The sequence below is a fragment of the Choloepus didactylus genome, chromosome 18, assembly GCF_015220235.1.
Source record: "Choloepus didactylus isolate mChoDid1 chromosome 18, mChoDid1.pri, whole genome shotgun sequence".
Lineage (NCBI taxonomy): Eukaryota > Metazoa > Chordata > Mammalia > Pilosa > Megalonychidae > Choloepus > Choloepus didactylus.
The window spans coordinates 9697421-9715444 of NC_051324.1; the positions used below are offsets into that span (position 1 = coordinate 9697421).

General features: G+C 51.7%; 1 protein-coding gene across 2 annotated transcripts; it reads left to right on the forward strand.

Annotated features, from left to right (window-relative positions):
- The first annotated feature begins 2085 nt into the window (after positions 1-2085).
- On the forward strand, positions 2086-15527 carry CCDC42 (coiled-coil domain containing 42). Of its 2 annotated transcripts, XM_037809689.1 has the most exons (7): positions 2086-2168; positions 2490-2595; positions 2891-2995; positions 4850-5047; positions 11643-11864; positions 11992-12150; positions 15305-15527. In XM_037809689.1, the coding sequence occupies exons 1-7, from the start codon at positions 2086-2088 to the stop codon at positions 15365-15367; spliced, it is 936 nt and encodes a 311-aa protein (XP_037665617.1). In that variant the 3' UTR covers positions 15368-15527. The 2 variants fall into 2 exon arrangements, with proteins under 2 accessions (XP_037665617.1, XP_037665618.1); XM_037809690.1 differs by lacking the exon at positions 11643-11864.
- The last annotated feature ends 2497 nt before the right edge of the window (positions 15528-18024 follow it).

Below are 18024 nucleotides of genomic sequence, written 5' to 3' on the forward strand. Positions count from 1 at the left end.
TCCGGGGTGGGAAAGAACAGAGGAGGCCCTTCCTGGGTTTCACTTTCCTTGGAGGAACCCGGGGCTAACACAGATGGAGCAGACTGTCGTTCCTGCCTTGGGGAACCCAAAAGAAATATGGAAGCTGAGCTATCTATTGAAAGGCATCGCAGTGAGGAATGGGGTTGAAGACAAAGCCCTAACCTTGGGGAAAGACTTCACTGTAAGGAAGTGGAGGTTCTTTCAATTCTGCGTGCTGGAAGCAATTTCCTGGTATCAGGAAACTAATGTTGAAGAGCCTGCTGGTGTCACTTCAGTCACAAAGCCGCCAGGCAAGGACCCAAGGTGCCCAAGGCCCCAGGAGACAAGAGCCTTTTGGCCAGGAAGGCCCGGGACCAACTGTGCCTCCATCCTATCCTGTCTGGTGCTCAAGGGGAGGCCCTCACAGCCCCGCCCCATCCCACCCCCAATTCAAAGCACTCCAGCCTCTTGTCCTGGCAGCAGGGGATCCCAAGCATCCCCCCAACAGCACCCCTTCTCAGCTGGGTGATGCTGGGCGAGATGCTTACCCTCTCTGAGCCTCCACCTTCTCGTCTCTAAAATGGTAAGAGGATAATAGCATTTACCTTGAGAAGGTTATCACTATTATTCATTCAAATATTAATTAAGCACCTTCCGTGTGTCAGAATCGTGCTAGGCTCTAGGCTAAACCGTGAGAGAAACATGCCTCCCAAGGAGCGTGCAGATACGGTTCTTGTTGGGTTACTGGGTCTGGTTCTCCGGGGCGTTCCCAGTGCGGTTTAGGACCTTGGGGTGCAGTGGGGGTGCAGTGGGGGTGCAGTGGGGGGGCCGAATTCCGGGTGGGTGGGGTTCTGTCTTGGTGCCTCTGCTGAGCCCCCCGGGCCGGCTGCAAGGGGCAGGACGTGTGGTCACGGCCTCGGGGGGCGGGTCTCCTAAACGGCCGGCCCGGGAGAGGAGTGGGGTGCGGGAGATGATCAGGGGGAGGAGGGCTGGGGTTCGCAGCGCCCCCTTCTTCCCGCGGTCCCTGGAGTCAGAGCCGCCGGCGGCCAGCGGGGGGCGCCGCAGGACCGGCAGTGCCGCGGGAAGGGTCTGAGCGCGGCCGCGACCCCCGCCCGGGACCCCCCACCCCAGCCCGAGGGAATGGAGGGGAGCTGGGAGCCCGGCCCCGAGCGCGCGGTGGCGGCCGTTGCCTCCCGGCCAGGACCCAGCGTGGAGCGCGGGGGGACCCCATGGCGGGGTCTCGGATATAGACCTAGTGGGCCCCGAAGTCCAAATGAGTTTATGCGCATCCCCTGATGGGAGGGAGGAAAGCAGCCATTACAAAGGGAACATTTAAAATATGCGGAATTCGCATCACCCTGTTTTGGCATGTCTTCATATTTTAATAGTCCTGGAACCCCAAGAACGGCCCTGGCCCCTGGCTTCTTGCAGATCCTCCCACACACACATCCCCCCATGTCCTTCCCCCACCACGTGGTTCCCGATTTCAGGCCTTCCCCCCTTTTCAGGACTCTCCACAGCCTCCTGTCTGGATGTCCCCCCAAGTCTTCCCCGGCCACCCCACCCTGCCTCACTAAGCACCTCCTTTCCTTCTCTCTTTCATCCTCGGTCATCCTCGGAGACCCAGCCTCCTCCCTTGTTCCTCACAAACACCTGTACCCGGGAGGGGGGCCCCAGGAGCAAGGGTCACCCCTCTACCAAAACCCCCATCTCGGCCAGGACACCCAGGCCCTGCCTCCCAGCCCCGGGCACCATGGCAACCAGCATCTTATGGGGCAAGCGTGGGGTCAGTGAGTGGGGGACAGGGGTCAGAGGGCACAGCCTGGGTTCCACGTCGGGTCCACAGAACCAGGGGACCTGTTGCTAGGTAGCCAGATCCTCCCAGCACTGCCCCCAAACTGCCTGCAGATCCTCAGCCTCCCCCATCTTGGGCAGAGCCTCTCAAACACTAACCCCCGTGGGACCCCGAAAGCAGGAGGAGGGGAGAAGCAAGAGTCTAGCCACCGGTCTGAGCCCCCTGTGGCTCCAACACCCACTGTCTCACTGTGAGGATTCGGTTGCGTGGGCCGCAGGGTCGCGGCAGCCATGAGTCTGGGCATGATGGAAGAGGAAGATCTGGCCGAGTACTTCCGGCTGCAGTATGGGGAGCGGCTGCTGCAGCTGCTGCAGTGAGTGTCTGTGGGCCTGCCCGACGCTCCGCGCCTTGGGCCACCCACACCCACCTGCCCGCTCCCAAACCATCCCCTTCTATGTCTATGGCCCAGAGCTCCAAATCGCCTTGCCCCCATCACCCAGGCCCCAATCCACCCCCTCACCCAGGCCACACCTCACCACCCGACCCCGCATGCCCTCCCCTCCTTCTCCACACACTGTCCTGTCACTCCGGTGGGGGAAACAACCTCCTTCCCTCCCTCTGGGTGCCTGTCTCCAGTCCCAACCTGCCCCAGTGTCCAGAACCCACAGGCCCCTCCTGTGCATGTCTCGGGCAGGAAGTTCCCTTCAATGGAAGAGCAGTCAGAGTCCCCATCCATCCGGCTACTGGAGAAGAAGAAAGAGGCCAAGATCATGCACGAGGCCATGAAACAGAAGAAGGAGGTGGGGGGTTAGAGGATGGGGTGCAGGGAGGGCCACAGGCAGAGTGGGCTGGGACCCTCTGTCTTGTGGGTGGAGGTGGTTAGAGCCGGGAGTCCCAGCTGGCGATTCTGGTTTCCTCCCATTGGGGAGCTCAGAAGTGATCCCAGCGTCCTGGGATGCTCTGCCTGGAGTCAGGCACGGGGTGCAGAGGGGGAGCTGTGCACCAAACCCCTGGGCCTGGACATAGAGGTTCTGGGTACCCATGGTGGGGGCCCTCCTGACCTCTCTGTGACCCCGTACCCTACCCCACCCCCAGATCTTCCGGCGCAAGATGGAAGCTCTCAATGTGCGCTGGGAGGAGCTGGGCATCAAGGAGGCCCAGCTGAAGGCGCACATCCAGAAGTTTGAGCAATTCATCCAGGTACGGAGGGGTGGCTGGGACCCACACTCTGCAAACTGCTCCCCAACTCCTCGCTTCTGCTGGTGCCCTCACCCCGGGTCAGATGCCCCCTCGGTGCTCCAGGAGCACCTGGTGCTCCCCCTTTGTGCCTCTGCGTGTCACTGTTTGTAATTTCATTTCCTGTTTACCTGTCAGTCTCTGGCCCCACTAGACTGCTGTTTCCTATTCCCTTGCTAGCACCTGGGACTTACAGTTTATCCAGTGAATGAATGAATGAATGAATGAGCCAGGATCAGGGCTGGGCACTCGGGGATACAAAGGTGAATAAGGCAGTTTTAGTCTCCTGGCCCAACCCGCGTTTCCACATCAAGCACCAGCATTCATTCCCAGACAACCCTCTCAATCAGTCCTTAGAGGAGTTAATCATCTTAATATCTAGATTCATTCCAGACCCGCTTCAGCCAGCACTTATGGAGCCCTTCAGGACCTGGCCCAGCTCCCGGGGGGTAGTTGTCACCCTTTGTTACAGAGCAGTCCACGTGTAAACATCTTCCTCCACGCTGTGTGCCTCAACTAGGCAGGAGAGAAGTTGACAGGCTGGGCATGTTCTCCAGAGGCCCAGACCTTTCTACTGTCCAGAGAAAGGCTTGTGGCCTGGCTGGGGTGGCAGGAGATTTGGGGGTGAGGGGTTCTCCGTATGGCTTCCAGAGAACCAGTGGCACCAAAGTCCTGGAGAGCTTGCCCAAATTACAGATGCCGGGGACTCCCTCCTTGCTTTCAGCAGGTCTGAGGTCAAGCCTGGGGACTCAGCATTTTTACAAAGCTCCCCAGGGGATTCTGAGGCACAGTTGGATTGAAAACCATGGGATTAGGGCCCCTCAGTCTTCTCCTGGGCTTATGGGGCAGAGCACAAATCTTCCGTACATCTTCTCCCATGTCCTCCAAATGCCCCCACCACGTATGACTTCCTGCATGGAATCCAGGAGGCCCTGCAGGAGCCACACCAGAGCGGGGGGTGTGCAGAAGGAAGGGGACGGCAGGGCTGCACTGACTGCAGGAGCTGAGCCATGTGTCCTGCTTCCTGGACGTCAAAGTGCCTGCACCATCTGCTCCCGTGCAGCCGGCCTCCAGTCTGAGCCATCAAGAATTCACTGTCTGGAATAGCCTTACCCCTTCCGGCTCTGTGGACCTGGCCATCTCTTGCCTCATATCCTATAGCTCAAGCATGGTTGCCCCAATTTTTGGAAGGAAGAGAAGCTCAATGCTGCTCATTTGTATGGTTGGAGAAACTGAGGCACCATGTATCCAGTTGGAGGGGTTTGGGCCTCTCAGCTCTGGGCCTAGAAATCCACCCCAGCACTGAGAACAGAGGCCACTGATGCTTTTCGGAAGGGTTCCTGCTCCCACTCCTGGGCTTTCCCAGCCTTTCCCGGGGTCTTGTGCTCTCCAGATATTGAGTTCAATGAAAAGTGGGCCTCCCAGCCCTTGGGTTCTCCCCAGTCCCGCCTCTCCCACAGAATCAGAATCATTTCCTGTCCAGTCTCCCCAAGGCCTCCTCTCGACTTTGGAGGAAACCTCTGTCCTCACAATCTCTTGAGCCCCAACTCAATCCACAGAAATCTCCTCAACCAGCTTCAAATAGTTTAGGAGATCTGTTTCCTTCACACCTCCTCCCCCAAATGGTGGCCCAGTGGTCCCTGTCTGTCCTTAGGGGGTTCCGGGCTCAGCAAACAGGGCCTCTGGGGCCTGAGGGGGCACAGGGCACCACCAGTCCACCTTGGGCTGTGGACTCGGTGCCAGGTGCTCTGGCCTTGACGGACCCCCCAGGAGGGCAAGGTGGGGCTGCCTGACCGGGGTCCCCTCCCCCGGCCCCAGGAGAATGACCAGAAGCGGATCCGGGCCCTCAAGAAGGCCAACAAGGAGCGGGAGCTCAAGAGGCAGCGCGTGCGGGAGCTGGCCAAGGCCAAGCAGGAGATCGCGGCCCTGCAGCTGGAGCACGAGCGCCTGAGTGCCAAGCTGCAGGACTACTCCATCTTCAACAAGTACCTGGAGAAGGTGGTGGAGAGCTCCGAGGTGAGTCCCCGGGGAGGCAGGAGGGTGTGGATCCTGGGTCCCTCCTTAACCCCACTGCCTTTTTCACAGGGATTATGGGTGGGGGGCAGCCTGAGCCAACTGGGGGTTGGGGGTATGGGTGGGTCTCTCCAGTGGTGATCACCCTTCTCGGAGTCGGTGCCTTGGAGGGCAGCTGGAAAAGGCCCCTAGACTCCAGCACCTGGAGCCCTCCAAATGTTGGGGTTTGTGCCCATTGGGTCCAGACCTGTGCCCCAAAACAGATCCCGAGGACACCCATTGCCACGGACACACACTCTGTCTTCCCCTTGGCAAGGCAGGATGGCGCCTGGGTGGTGAGCCAGGGCTGCCTTCCCTCCTGAATTTGGGGAGCAGGGAGAGTCTACAGAGCCGCCAGTCTTCATCCAGACCAGACCCCTTGCCTGCTTCCTTCCCCTTCCAGAATCCCCTGCCTCCTCTGAGCACACATCTCCGGTGGCTGGGAGGCCCCGGATATCCCTGTGGATTTTCCCCACCCCAGGGAAGCTTTTGTTCCACCTGGTGAAGCTTGAATATGGGGAGAAGTTGCTGCTCTAGGCTTGGTGTTGGTTAGAGAATTTGTAAGAGGCTTCCAACGTCACCTGATGCTTTTGCTTTTTAAACACAAAATATTTTTATTATTAGAGGAGTTGTACGTTTACAGAAAAATCATGCAGAAAATATAGGGTTCCCAAATCTCCCCTATTATTAACACCTTGCATTAGTGTGGTATCTTTGTGACAATGGCTGAAAGAATATTATGTAATTGAACTATTAATTAATGGTTATTTTATTGAACTATTAATTAATGGTTACATTAGGGTCCTATGGTTTTAAAAATGTTTGTTCCTTTTAACAAACCTTTTCCCCTTTTAACCATGTTATACATGATGCTTTAAATTACTTTATTTTTGCTAACCCTTAGATAACACTTTGTACCAGGCGCCATTCTAGGAACTGTACGTCGGTACAGTCTTGTACGCCCCAAAGCTACCCCACGAGGCGGGAACTGGGATTATCCCCATTTTACAGCTGGGGAGTCTTGCTGCTCTGCCCTACCTAAAAAAAATTTATTTTATTCATTTACTCCCCACATATGTATTAAGCAGCTGCACTGTTTTAAGCCTCAATTTCCCGGTGTTTTAAAACCCAGCATCCCTTCCTAGTTTAACTGCCCCAGCTTTCCTGACACCGTAGAGAACTTTCCAGAAGGTACTGTCTAGACCGGCAGTCTCCACAGCCTTGCTTTCCATTCACTTCTTCACCCAGTACAATCTGGCCACCTCCACCTTCTCCAAAGTCACCAGCGGCCACACCTGTGACCCTCGTTTCTGTCCTTAGCATTGGCCGCTGTAGTCACCCATTTTTTTTTTCCGGACCCTTGCCCTTCTCATCCTTGAGAAGTCCTTGCCTATCCTCCCAACTTCTCAGGGGCCACTGTCCCCTGTGTGGTCACCCAGCTCCGCCCCTCCCTCAGAGCCAACGGGGGTCCCCAGGAGATCCGCTTTCACCCTCCAAACCCTCTCACATGGGACTCGCCTGGGGAGACCCCAGCCCAGTTTGCAAAGAGATGATGCTGAGGGCTCCATCATCCTCCTGGTGGGCAGCTGAGCCTCGGTCAGACCCAGGAGGAGTGGGTGGCACGAGGCCTTGGACGCCCCCTCTATAAATGTCTGTGCGTGGGCCGAGGGGCTATGCAATCTACACGTGCGTCTGTGGCGTGTCTGTGTCAGGGCTCAATGTGTTGTGTGTGTGCGTGCATCTGTTGGGGAAATGAAGTTTGGGAGAAAAAGATCAGATTTGCCTGCATGGGGATGTGGCCTCATCTACATCAGCTGCTTCCTCTCCACCCCAGTGTCTTTTGCTTCCTTGGGGATAATGGGGAGAGGAAGGGAGAGAAAGTTCCTGCAGAGGAAAAAGCTCCTCAGCCTGAGGGCAGGGGATGCCCCAGCTAAGCGCTTTACCGGGTAACTCCCTCAGTGCTCTGCTTAGCCCCAGCGGAAAGTGAGCTTTCAGAGGAGGAAACGAAATGCAGACACTAAGTCAACAGCGTGTAAGCTGCAGAGCCCTCGCGTTGGACCCTTCCTCTGTGGGCCCCACAATGCCCTTAAATTCTGCTCATCCTAGAGTCACCCTGTCGCCAGAGCTTGGGGGCCGTCTCAGCCCTCCTCCACCCCCCACCCTCCGTGTCGGTAGTTGAGCACCCTGTTCCCCTTACCCAGGCACTCCCAAGGGATGTGAGCTGCAGCAGCAGCACTCCCGGGGGTGGAGCCCACGTGCAGGAAGACAGAGGCTGCAAAGCTTTACAAAGTCCCCTAGTGGTTCCTGTGGAGAACGATTCATCTAATTTGTTTATGCATGAGTCCCAAATCATTGTTACTTCCTCCATCCTAAGGTACTACCTACTGCAAGACAAAGCATTAATTTAATAATTGGTATTTTTCTTTGGTGGGGGGAGGGAAGACTATCGTATTAAAGAATAAATGGGAAGATGCGTCTTAAATTCAGAGCTGGTACACTGCATGCCTCTGAGCTGGGAAATCAGGAAATCTCTGGCCTGTAACTCTCTCCTAAGCTCCAGACCCCTGCATCTAACTCACCGCGTCCACAGCGCATCCCATCGGCTTCCTCCCACCCCCCAGACCAGTCTGGCTGCTGGCCTGTCCTGGGCGGGTGGATGGAGCTCGGGCTTCATCCCTGACTCCTCCCTCTTGCTGACCCCCACAGCCGTCCATCAGCAGATCTGGTGTATTGTGCCACTTTAAGTATGTCTGGAATCCCTTCCCTGCCCCTTCTTTCATCCAGATCACCAGTGTGCTTCATCTGGAGTTTGACTTGCATTATGTCCAGGCAGCCCGTTCGGCATTCGACAGTCAGCATGATCTATCTATCGATCTATCATCCGTCCATCCATCCATCCATCCATCCTTCCATCCATCCATCCAAGTATCTATCTATCCTCTCTGTCTTTCTATCTATCTGTCTATCTAATCTGTCTCCCTCTCTCCCTCCCTTCCTACCATCCTTTCATCCTTCCCTCCCTCCTTCCTTCCCTCCCTCTCTCTTTCTTCCCTTATTTTTCAAAATATTTTAAGCATACTGAAAAATATTGAGAAATACGTAACAGCATCCAAGTACTCATCACATCACTTTTTCAAACCTTAACATTGTGTCCTATTTGCCCAGATTCTTTTTTTTTCCTTAAAAAAAAAACCAAAAAAAAAACACTACAAGTAGTTGAAACCCCTTGCCTGCCCTTTCCAAATCCCGTTCTTTTCCCCCTCTCCTCAGAGGTTAACCAGTATCCTGATTTTCAAATTTCTCCTTCTCCTGCTTGTTTCTCTTCTCTCATAATGTATTACATATCCGTAAACTATAGTTTATACACATCTTTCTGCAACTTGCTTTTTACAATCAACAGTTTGGTCTTTTTCTTTAACCTTTTTATTATGGAAAATTTCAATCGTATACAAAAGTAGGAACACCCACTACTTATCACCCAGTTCCAGCAATTATGAACTTATAATCATATCCCCCACATCTTCCCACTTCTGCCATTTTGAAGCAAATGCTTTTTTTTTTTTCCATCCGTAAGTATTTCAATCTGGATCTCGAAAAGATAAGGGCTCTTTTTAAACATGTCTACAATGCCGTTATCACACTTAGTAGAGATTTGACAGTAATTCCTTAATATCTAGTATCTAGTCGATGTTAAAATTGCCCCAATTATCTCATAAATGCTTTTGGTACAGTTGGTTTTTTTCCAGTCAACGTCCCAACAATGTCCACAGGCTGCAATTGGTTGCCATATTTCCTAAGTATAAGGTTGAGTGAAAGAAGCCAGACACATACTGTGTGATTCCATTTGTGTATTTAAAAACATGAAAAATTAATCTAGGATGATAAATGTCAGAATAGTGATTCCCTCAGTGGTGGGAGGGGGAGATATTGACTGGGGTGGTGGTGGGAGAGGACCCTTCTAGGGTGCCAGAACGTTCTATCACCCCTCCTTCCTTTATTAGCTAGAATACTGCTATCAAGAAAGGGACTTTGACAAAGTTAATTTTTTTCTTCATCAACTACTTGATTGCTGTGTGGGTCTTAGAGGAAAAGCTCGTCAAATGTTTGAGTTTTTATTTACAGTTTACAGAATAATGAGTTGGTTCTCCTGCAGCCTCCAAAAGCAACCTGTAATGTTTTTAGTATCAGTAAGAACTTGTGGGTTTTTAACGTATTTGATATGTTTCCTTCCCTAACACTCATTCTTACTGCTGTTCAAATTGTCCCACTTCTGGATGGTAGGAGCCCCTTCAAGGTGGCACCTGAGTCCTTTTAGTATCAACCTAAGATTGTTGAGATGTGTTCCTGTTCCTGGTGGCTCCGATCTAGTCCTCTCATTTCAACTGCTGGATGGCATTGCATCGTGTGCCGAGTGAACTTTCTGGAATGTGGGCGTGAAGTTCCCACTCTGCTGCTTATTATCCTTCAATGGATCAAATCCACTCTCCTTCATGGGGTTTACTGGGCATGGTTTTGTTTTGTTTTGTTTTGTTTTGTTTTCAGTTTTATTGAGATATTCACATATCATACAGTCATCCATGGTGTACAATCAACTGTTCACAGCACCATCATATAATTGTGCATTCATCACTCCAATCTATTTTTTTGAACATTTTCTTTATACCAGAAAAAGCAAAAATAAGAATAAAAAATAAAAGTAAAAAAGAACACACAAATCATCCCCCCTTTCCCACCCTATTTTTCATTTAGTTTTTGTCCCCCTTTTTCTACTCATCCATCCATACACTGGATAAAGGGAAGGTGATCCACAAGATTTCCAGTTACACTGTCACCCCTTGTAATCTACATTGTTATACAATCGTCTTCAAGAGTCAAGGCTACTGGGTTGCAGTTTGATAGTTTCAGGTATTTACTTCTAGCTATTCCAGTACATTAAAACCTAAAAAGGGTTATCTATATAGTGTGTAAGAATGTCCACCAGAGTGACCTCTAGATTCCATTTGGAATCTCTCAGCCACTGAAACTTCATTTGGTTTCATTTCACTTCCCCCTTTTGGTCAAGAAGATGTTCTCAATCCCACGATCCCGGGTCCGGATTCATCCCCGGGAGTCATATCCCGCATTGCCAGGGAGATTTACACCCCCGGGAGTCGGGTCCCACGTAGTGGGGAGGGCAGTGAGATCACCTGCCAAGGTGGCTTAATTAGAGAGAGGGATAGCCACATCTGAGCAACAAAGAGGCACTCCGGGGGAGACTCCTAGACACAATTATAAGCAGGTTTAGCCTCTGCTTTGCAGTAACGAGCTTCATAAGAGCAAGCCCCAAGATAGAGGGCTCGGCATACCACTGGGCATGTTTTTACTCCTCCGACCCCACTCCTCCTCCCCATCTTGAACTCATGCCGATCAGACTAAACTACCTTGAGTGTCCTGAATGAGCCACACACCCCTTCCCCATTCATCCTTACCCTCCACCTGTAATTCTGCCTCTCTCATCTTAACCACCCTTTTCCCCGGGAAAACTTCTCCTCTTCTCCAAGGCTGGATCTGGGGTGGGGGACCCTCCCCACTGGGGCATATTTGGGAAACAGCCAGCAGGGCAGTTCCCGGACACCAGCTATCACTGGAAGTGTCCCGAGATGGAGCCCACACTCAGGGTGTGTCCCCGGGCGGCGGGAAGGCTCCTTTGATAGGGCCCTGGGGAAGCCAGTTGGGGAATAAACACTCCTGCTGCCTTCTAAAGAGAAGAGTGGGTTGCCAGGCTTCCGGTTGCTGGTTGGGGCCAGAGGGGATGACTCTGGCCCAGGCTGGGGGAGGCACGCTGTCCCTCTGGCACCCCCTCCAGCCCCAGCTCCCCCACTCATTAAATGTTGAACAAACACCAGCGCGCCCCAGTGTTTGAAGGAAATACCAAAGTATTACCCCACACGCTGCAGTCCAGCCCCATCCTGGGATTAGAGATAGGTCTTATCACTGTGCTGTAACTTGCCTGTTTCTATCTGTCTGTCCTCTCTCCTCCCACACCCCACACCCTCAAGCTGTAGACTCTGTAAGAGCAGGGTCTGGCTTTCTTATCTTTTGCTGCATTCCTGGCATGGAGCACTGTGCCTGGCTTGCAAGTGGTGCTTGGTGCATTGCTGTCGAATGGAATAAGTATTGCCTTGGGAGGCATCTCAAAACGGCAATTCTCAATCCAGGCTGCATTGAGTCATCTGGGGGAGGCTTTGCAAAATTAGACGCTAAGGGCCCTTTCAGACTTGATTTTTTTAATCGGAACCTGTGGGGCTGGGGCCCGGCAGGTGTCCTGTTTTGACGCTCCCCGCGTGATTCTGATTTGCAACCAAGGCTGGCAGCCTCCGGGCCAGTTGCGCCCTGGCCACCACGTGCGCCACGGCCCATACCAACCCGGGAGAAGGCGCTGGCAGCCTCTGCTCATCCAGCCTAGCCCGGGGCCTGCCTGCTGGGCCGGGGCCGCCAATCTGGGGCTTGGGGGCCGGGCTCGGCGGCGCGGGGCCCTCAGGGGCGCCGGCCGCGCAGTGACCCGAGCCCGGGGCCGCAGTTCGAGGAGATCCACGAGGTGATCGCGCGCTACAAGACCCTGGTGAGCATGCACCGCGACCTCATGCAGTCAGCGCAGGAGGGCCAGGAGAAGCTCGAGCAAGCCAAGGCGCGGCTGGCACGCTACATGGAGGAGAAGGACGACGAGATCCTGCAGCACAACAACGAGCTGTCGAGGCTGCAGATGCGCTTCGACCGCGCCCGCAGCGACGTCATCATCTGGGTGAGGGGACCCGGGGCGCGGCGGGGATTGGGGGGCTGGGGGAGGGCGTCCCCGTTGCGGAGTGACGGGGACCCCCTGCGCTGCTGGAGGCCGCCGGCGCTCACGCACCCCTTCCCCGCTTCCCCAGGAATCTCGCTGGGCGCACATCCAGAACACCGCCGCCAAGAAGACGCTCCTGCTTGGCACCATCAAGATGGCGACGCTGAACCTCTTCCAGATTGTGAGCAGGCAGCTGATGGAATCCACCCACGTGTCCCTGGAGGACACGCACAAACAGCTGGACCTGGTAGGCGAGGGGACAGAACGCGGGGTCGGCGGAGGATCTGGGTTCCTTGAATGGGGTTATGAACCCACAGAGCAGTGTTCCAGAGCTGCTGATCCAGCAGGTCTGGGATGAGAACCTGTAAGTTCTCATTTCCAACAAGTTCCCAGGTGAAGCTGCTAGCTGGTCTGGGTTCCACACCCGGAGAACCTCAGCTTTAGGGCTAAGCCCCTGGTGGCCCCCATTAATATAGGCAGAAGCAGGGACTCCCTTTTAAATTCATCAGTTGTGTACAAAACAGTCTTGTGTCTGAGGCCTGCTCTGTTTAAAAAAAAAAAAAAAAAAGGGGAAATTAGCAAGTTTAGAGATGGTTCGAGTCATATCAGTACCAACCTGAGACTTTCTCTTTGAAGTGAAAGGAAATTGGAAAAAAATGTGTATAACTTTTTCACTGTACAATTTAAAGTTATTGAATTGCATGTCCATGTGCCACCTAAAATCATCTCACTTGTGACCAAAGGTCCCCACAAGTCGACACTCCGGGAAACCCTGCACCAGCAGACTCATTAGCTGTGCTGCTTCTGATACACAGAAAACCAGGACTCATTCATTATTTGTCCCTTGGGCAAAAGCCTTTAGCTCTGCTGTGAAACGTGGGGGAGTAAGCTCCCCGAAGGCCAGGGGTTCTGTCTGTTTTGTTCCTGGCTGCATCCCTTGGTGCCTGAACAATGTGTAGCTCATAGTAGGTGCTCAATAAATATTTGGTGAGTGAATATGAAACACAAGCCCATAAAAGCAGTTGGCTGAGAGGCACTTCTCTTACATTATTCACCCCCCAGCCAGGATGAAGGATTTCCCCACGACAGTAATCAGCCTGCATCTTAGGGTATGTGAGAGCTGAATTCTTAGGTGTATTCTGGATTCTTCCTTACCATGACTGTTCATTGGGTTACTTGCTGCCCAAAGAAGGGGATTTGTAAGAAACCTTGTTTGGAAGCAGCAATTCTCAAACTTTCTGGTATCAGGATCCCTTTACACCTTGAAACATATTGAGGACCCCCAAAGAGCTTTTGTTTACATGGGTTGTATCTCTTGATAAATACCATATTAGAAATTAAAATGGAAAATGGAAAGACATTTATTTAATTCCTTTTAAAATGGTAATTAAAAAGCCCATCATTTGTAAACATAAATATCATTTTTAATGAAAAGTAACTGTATTTTCAAAAAACATTTTGTGAGAAAAGTGGTGCTAGTCTTCACTTTTGCCAGTCTCTTTAATATCTGGCTCAACTGTGGGCAGCTGGATTGTCATATCTGCTTCTGAGTTCATTCTGTTGTCAACCCCATTCTGGTAAACTCCACTGTACACTCATGAGAAAACAAGAGTTAAAAAGGTAAATAAAGTCTAAGTATTATTACTATAAAAGAATAATAGTAATAGACACCCTCTCTCATCTCCTGGAGATCCTCAGGCCACCCTCGCTGTAGTAAAGTGCAGCAGGAGGTGGTGGCCTTCAGCTCCTTGCTTCCCACCCCAGCTTTCCCTGCTCAGACCACAGCTTCTGTCTACTCCAAATGTTAAGCTCTCGGATCCCGACACTCTCTCACCTTGATTTGCCTCTAGGACCACTTCATATTGCCCAAATGTTATTTTAAAATACCCCACCTTGTTCCAGTAGGATATGAACCTACTGAGTAGAGTACACATGATCAGCTAGCCTGGAAAATTAAAAATGAGGATCTGGGAAAATAGAAGTTAAAATCAGAGGTCAAGGCTAGAGAAAGAGAAAGAACTACAGACTGTGGATTCTTGGATTACAAGGGCCTGCAACAGGGGCAGTAGTTGACTCTGAGCTTCCTGGCAGCCAGAGTGAAAAGCAAGACATAATTCTTGATGCAAGAGAAGGAAGCATAAGGTTTTTGCAGAAGCAGCAAAGCTTTTCCCAGCACTTAGTTCCAACTGAAATTTCTTGATGGGGCTTCAGAGACACTCAGTGAATAATTTCTCAATAACATCCCATGACAGATGTAGGCACAAGACTTGCAAGGCAATCCCTTGGGTAGAACTAAAACGTGGTACCATCGATTTAGAAAAAGGGATCCCACACAAGGCCAAGACAATTTGAATACAATATACAGTGTCGTGAGAAGTTCAGCATTATCCCTGAATCCAGCCAAACTCTGCAGAGCAACAGTTTCCAAACTGTGTTTGGCAAATACTAGAATCCCGAGAGGTTAGCAAGTTTTCTGTGGAAAAATAAAATGACTCCATGGACCAATATATTTCTAAAACTCTGTGTTAAAGTTAAGAGGTCTTGTTTCTTTCTCTTCTTCTTTTTTTAAATACGGGACTTTGCAGAGTTCTGTACCCTGAGAATCTCCAAGCAGAGTTTCTAAAACTTACTTGACTCCAGAACCCTTTTTTGAGGGTATGCGAATATATATTATAGGAACATAGTTTGGGAAATGCTGAACTTGTCTTCTCTGTAGCCTTGGGGGAGCTGCTTTAACTCATTGACTCTTTTGTTTCCTCATTTGCAAAGTAAGAATTATGCTGGTAAAGTAACATTATTACCAACTGACGGGGTTATTGAAATCTTTGGACAAAGTCTGTATAGTCCCATCCCTAGGAAGTTTCTTGAAAAGGAGACATTTTAGAACTGAGAGAGATCTTAGAGAGGCCATCTTGATCAACATTTTCTCTTTCATCCCTCTTTAAAGGTGAATAAACTGAGTCCCAGAAAGATGAAGGGGATTTCCCCAGGTCCTGGGTTTCAAGTAAATGAGCACTTTCAAATACATGAGGACTTTTAAGTTGCGGAGGGCTGTCTGCCCCTAGATCAATGGCTCAGTGCAGACTGCTCATAAGTCCAAATTCTGCTCTCGACCCTCCTCATTCTCCCTTCTGTTAGATGTCAGCGTTTCCTTCTCACAACCACCATGTCTGCCTCCCCATGTATTGCTTCTTGTCTACACCTGACACTCAATTTTAACAAGAATATTTTTTCCAACGAGGGATTGTGGCCTCTTCAAGAATCAGACATAAGAAGGCGAGGCACCCCTTAAAGTTACCCCAAGAGAGGCCTGTCAGGAGCGGGGAGCCCTCTCGCTGCAGGGGGGGAGGGGTGGGGGGGAGGGGTGGGGGGGGTTAACCCTGGTCCCCTTTTCTCTTTAGATCCAGCAGTTTATCCAAGACCTGTCAGATATCTGGGCAGAGGTGAAGAAGAAGGATCAATAGCAAGTTCGGGTTTAAGGAGGCAGCCAGGGGTCCAGAATGTTCTGAAACAGAGACAGAGAGGAAGACTTCCTGGTGAGCGTCCAGTCCAGGCTGCTAAGAAACCCCGTGTCTTTCTGCTGGGCAAATACCCCACCATTTTCCCATCAGGCCTCAGTCCACGTCGTTGCTGAAAACATTAAATTTTCTGAGAAGTTTGTTGTTAAGTTCTCTCTCTTTTGGTGGTTTATTCATGGGAAAAAGTGCCCCCTCACTAAGCTGGTCTCTTAGGCTGCCCAGGAACTAGAAACCAAATCTTGGGTGTGGTGTCTCCACGGTAAGTGTTTGGGTGGGCAAGAGACCACTGGGGTGAATACACAGGATCCCTTTTCCTCTACAACTTCAAAGATTAAAAAAAGAAAAGAAAAAAAAAAAAAAAAGCTTGGTTTTTCTAATCTGGGTGCAAGGACTCATTTGAACTGTGGAGGCAGCTTTCCAAGTCCAAGTTCCAAAGTGGAGAGTCAGGAACTCCTTACTGACCTCGGGAGCAAACCCTGCTCACCTACCCACTGCTGCAGACCCTAAACGATGGGTGAAAACCAGCAAAACTAAACTGAACAGAGGTAAATATAAAGTCTTGTGCTTCAGTTCAAAAACTCAGCTGCACACTTCTGAATTATCTGTGGCCAAAACCAAGTCAGAGACCCATGGGGTGTTAGCAGGAGAGAAAGCAGCCTCTATTGAGCACATACCTCATGTATGTCCTCCTCCTGAAAACCATTATTATCCTTGTCTGACTGAGCAGAGTGGTTGCCCGAGGACACCGACCATAGGATTCAAACCTGGGCTTGCGTGCCCCAAAGCCTTGCCCTCTCCGTTGGCCCAGGCTACCTCTCAGAAGTGCAGCCATCTTCTCCCCTCCAAAGCAGGCTGAGGAGTGGGTCTGGACAGGGCTGCCCGCTGCCTCCAGGGACAGGCGTGGCTGTAGCCTGCTCTGCTAGGATCCTGGTTTGAGCCTCTGTAACCCCACCCCTTTGTGTTTGACACCTTAAGGCAGTGGTTCTCAAAGTGGGGTCCCCAGATCCGCAGTATCAGCATCACCTGGGAACTCGTTAGACATGTAAATTCTCAGACCCCACCCCAAACCTGAGAATCAGAAACTCTGGGGATGGCACCCAGCCATCTGGGTTTGAACAAGCCTTCCACATGATTCTGATACACGCTCATACTATATGCCTTGTAGTAAACCAAACATTGTCAGGTCCCTGGGCTGCTTTCATCTCCTGCTGTGTGAGGCGATACATGTGACTACCTGTAGCAATCAGAGAAGCAGAACCACCAGAAGAGATGGAAAGAGATTTGTTGCAAGGTCTTGACCATTGGCCACTGTGGGAGCTGGTTACGCAGTCTCGGTAAGGCTGTCATCTTCCCACCCGATACTGGAGCTTGAAATCCACAGGGGAGGTGGTTGGGAAAGAAATCTGGATGGAAAGAGGGGGTGATAGGCACAAGCTGGCATCCACGAGGATGGACGGAAACGCATGTCACTTCTTGTGGCTTCTGGACTCGGTGGCTGGGGTGTCCTGTGGAAGCCAGCACCTCTGTCATAGAGCCAGCACACATCCAGGCTGGAAGTCGGAGAAGCTGAGGGAGGATCCAGGGAAGGTGGAGCTGTCGCAGGCCCAGCCAGGCCCTCACAACAGTGAGGGGAGTCAGCAGAGCGTGTGGGAGCTACCAAACAGCCGCTGGCTCCCTTCAGCCCTTCCAACCTCCCACGAGAACCTCCCTGTCGCCCTCCCTAACTGGAAACAGGAAAAGGAATTCTGAGCAACGTAGTTAACCTGGCCAAGTTGCCAGACGAGGCAGTGGAGGTGTAGCCTCCTTCAGAAGAGAGGGATGGACTCAGGGTTCACCACCAGGCGGGCTGGCTCTTGCCAGAAAGACATCTCTTTGGAAGGGACTGGAGAGCAGAGGCCATCTCGAAACCCAGATGGCCAAGCTCTAGGGGCAGAACTCAGCAGGGAATGGGTAGAGCTTGAGTCGGGGGCCTCCAGAAGCAGATTCGTGGGGAAGCATGTGTCTCTAAAATGGTTTCCCAGATTAGTGAGCCTCTGGAACTCTGTCCTGGGAGGTGGGAAACACCGTCCCCTCAACCCCCAGAACAAACACCACATCTTCTGCCATCTTTGTGGGGTGTTTGAGAAGTCCAGCCTGTAAGAACTGAGCACCTCACTAGTTGCACCCCGAGATGTGTGCTGGAGAGCCAGAGGCTACCTCTTCTCCTCCCTCCCTCCTTTCTTTCCCCTCTCCCTTCTCAGGCTCCACCGCCTTGGGGTGTCAAGTTTCTTGCTTGACCCAAAAGGGAAATAATGAAGGCTCACACTTAGAATCCCTGTGATCGCACACAAGCTCATCGTGATACACTCGTGTTTACTTTACACCCCCGAGTATAACTCACTCTGGTATTGGTGCATTTTTGAAGGTTTAAAAGGGGGCCCAGCCCTGGGGCAGAAGACATTCTGTGGGTTTAAGCAGATTCCTTGATTACAAGGGAAGCCACAAATCCACAAAATCATTCTCAAGTCAACAGAAAGGGGGAGAGCAAATCCAGAGGGCTACAGGGATTCTCAGGAGCCAGGGTGGGAGGGCTTCCTGGAGGGTGGTGAGGGGAGCAGACCTTC

Coding starts and splice junctions, on each gene's coding strand:
- CCDC42 (XM_037809689.1), top strand. CDS start 2,086: ATGAGTCTGGGCATGATGGAAGAGGAAGATCTGGCCGAGTACTTCCGG. Junction 2,996..4,849: donor AGTTTGAGCAATTCATCCAG/GTACGGAGGGGT, acceptor CCCCGGCCCCAG/GAGAATGACCAGAAGCGGAT. Junction 5,048..11,642: donor AGGTGGTGGAGAGCTCCGAG/GTGAGTCCCCGG, acceptor CCGGGGCCGCAG/TTCGAGGAGATCCACGAGGT.